The sequence below is a fragment of the Penaeus monodon genome, chromosome 18 (assembly GCF_015228065.2).
Source record: "Penaeus monodon isolate SGIC_2016 chromosome 18, NSTDA_Pmon_1, whole genome shotgun sequence".
Lineage (NCBI taxonomy): Eukaryota > Metazoa > Arthropoda > Malacostraca > Decapoda > Penaeidae > Penaeus > Penaeus monodon.
In genome coordinates this window covers 12115544-12118043 of record NC_051403.1, presented here as the reverse complement: position 1 = coordinate 12118043, position 2500 = coordinate 12115544, and the positions used below count along the sequence as shown (strand labels likewise).

Genomic DNA, 2500 nt, shown 5'->3' with positions numbered 1-2500 from the left:
GGCGCCCTTGGTCGAGACGACGCTGCCATCCGACGCCCGGCGCTGCTCCTCGTGTCCGTGCGTTGCGTGCGCGTGCGGCGGCGTCACGTGGATCTGCGGAGGCGCTACGCGGGACTGAGGGTAAGGATCTTCTTGCGCACTCGTGTGGCCCTCCAGCGACGTGGCTCCTTCCTCGGACACGGTGAGGACCTGCACGCACAGAGGCTCCGTGGACTTCTGCGGGGACCCGAAACTCGCTCGCAGGGTGTTCGTGCTCGTTCCCTCGCTGTCCGTGTCTCGTCTGACCTGCTGGATCCGGCGACAAGTGCATCCATAAGAACGATATAAACGTACTGATATTTCGTCAGAATTGAAAAGAAAGAAAGAAAGAAAGTAAGAAAAAACATTTGGGATTACTCATATTTTATATTATAATATAAAATTACCGGAAGCAATATACCTTTGATATGAAAAATGTAACAATTCCCAACTCGCCCCTTTTTTCAAAAGCCATTCAGTCACGCCAGTATAATTTGTGTTTAGTAAATGAAATATACAGCTTGCTCGACATGTTAATACGAAGTCGTGAATGATTATTCTCGTGCTGGTTTTAATAATGATGCTAATGATTCTGATACTAATACTAATACTGATATCATTTGTACTGATGATGGTAATAATGGCAATAATCTAGCACTGAAAAAAATATGATAATGATAATGATGATAATGATGGAAATAATACTAAAATACTATTAATAATAACAATAATGATAATGGTGATAACAAATTGATAATAGCAATAATAAACACAATAACAGTAATAGCAAATACCATTGTTATTCAAAAATAATAATGATGGTACCGCTGTTAGTAACAGTAATGTTTTTTTACGTCTGGCAGAAGTTTTGTGTAAGTGAACAAACGACAGGTAAAAGATTTCTTTGGGTGTTTACTTTGCCTCTACTTTCTTCCCCCAGACCAGTTTCCTCACTAAGTGATGGTGCGAAGGGCCACGACTGCTCAGTAATATGATCACACACACACACACACAAAGACACAAACACACAGCACACACACACACACACACACACACACACACACACACACACACACACACACACACACACACACACACACACACACACACACACACACACACACACACACACACAGGCAACAAAACAAAACACAGCAAGAAGAAATAAAATCAGAACAAGAGAAAGACAGAGAGGGAGAGAAAAATACGACGAACGGCAAGGAAAGTCGAGAAAGGAATGAGCGCAGAGACTTTTCTCCTCGAATTATGCTCTCGACATTTCAGGCTCAGGACAGACATTTAAGAGCCGGGGAAAAATGCTCTATCTAGGAGAAAGTGACTTTACATCTACGTACAGATATGCAGGTACACATTCCTGGTACGGAAGCCAGGGTACAGGCTACAGCGCGGTGGTCTACACGGGACTCGGGCGTGAGTATTCTACGGTACATGAAAAAAACGTACCTGATACTCTGGTGGAGGTACGCTGGGGTTGAGAGACATGAGGTCCCCGTAGGTGGTCGAGCCCGGCGTGGTGGAAGGAGTGTACACGCTGTAGGTGGTCGGCTTGCGGGCGTTGGCTGCGGGAGACGAGGGGACGTTTGGGGTGAAGTTATGGAAGGGCGTGGTCGTCCTCTTTGGTGCGTACAGAGCTACATCCATCAGGACGCACTTAAATACACACGCGCACGCGCGCATGCACACACACACACACACACACACACACACACACACACACACACACACACACACACACACACACACACACACACACACACACACACACACACACTCATATAAATACATATATACATATATGTATATATGTATATATATATATATACATACATATATATATATATATATATATATATATATATATATATATATATATATATATATATATATATATATATATATATATATATATATCTGTGCGTGCGAGTTTGTGATTTTCTCTGTGTTAAAATAACTACTAATGAAACAGAGAATTCCAGATATCTTTACTTACCCAAAACTCTCACGTGCATGCAACGCTCTCGTTGTGAAGCACAGAAAAGCCAACAGCACATGAATACACAAAATATCCCTCAATTTCCTAACTACATCCAAACTTCCCAACAAAAGAAAAGCAAACAAAGACAAACAAAAACAACGTTCCCTTGCATGCTTACCCGAGTTCTTTTTGAAGACGTAACGGCGAAGGAAACAAGAAACAATAACAATATTGAGGATCAAAAGAGCTGCTCCGGTTAAGCAGATGATGATGAGGATGAGGCGAGGAACCCTTTGTTGAGACCCGCCTCCCATGCTGCTGCTGCTGGCGGCCTCCTCGACCACACCTTGGAGACATACGGGGCCGTTTACTACATGTGTTATGGTGCACGTTCGACTTCCTCGCTATTTTGAGTGTTGTGTGCATGCAAGGTAGGTTGGTGTCGTTGTTTATTTTGACTCGTTGCAAAGTTTGTGTACTTCATCT

At 43.2% G+C, this 2500-nt stretch overlaps 1 protein-coding gene across 1 annotated transcript in view; it reads right to left on the bottom strand.

Moving 5' to 3' along the window:
- LOC119584619 overlaps window positions 1-2500 on the bottom strand; it is a 26295-nt gene that overhangs the window by 3807 nt on the left and 19988 nt on the right. The window contains exons 13-15 of the mRNA XM_037933304.1: window positions 2193-2360; window positions 1483-1598; window positions 1-288 (exon numbers count right to left, since the gene is read on the bottom strand). The exon at window positions 1-288 is cut by the window's left edge and continues 1096 nt beyond it. Of these exons, the coding sequence (XP_037789232.1) occupies window positions 1-288; window positions 1483-1598; window positions 2193-2360 (572 nt within the window). The remainder of the gene's footprint in view (window positions 289-1482; window positions 1599-2192; window positions 2361-2500) is intronic.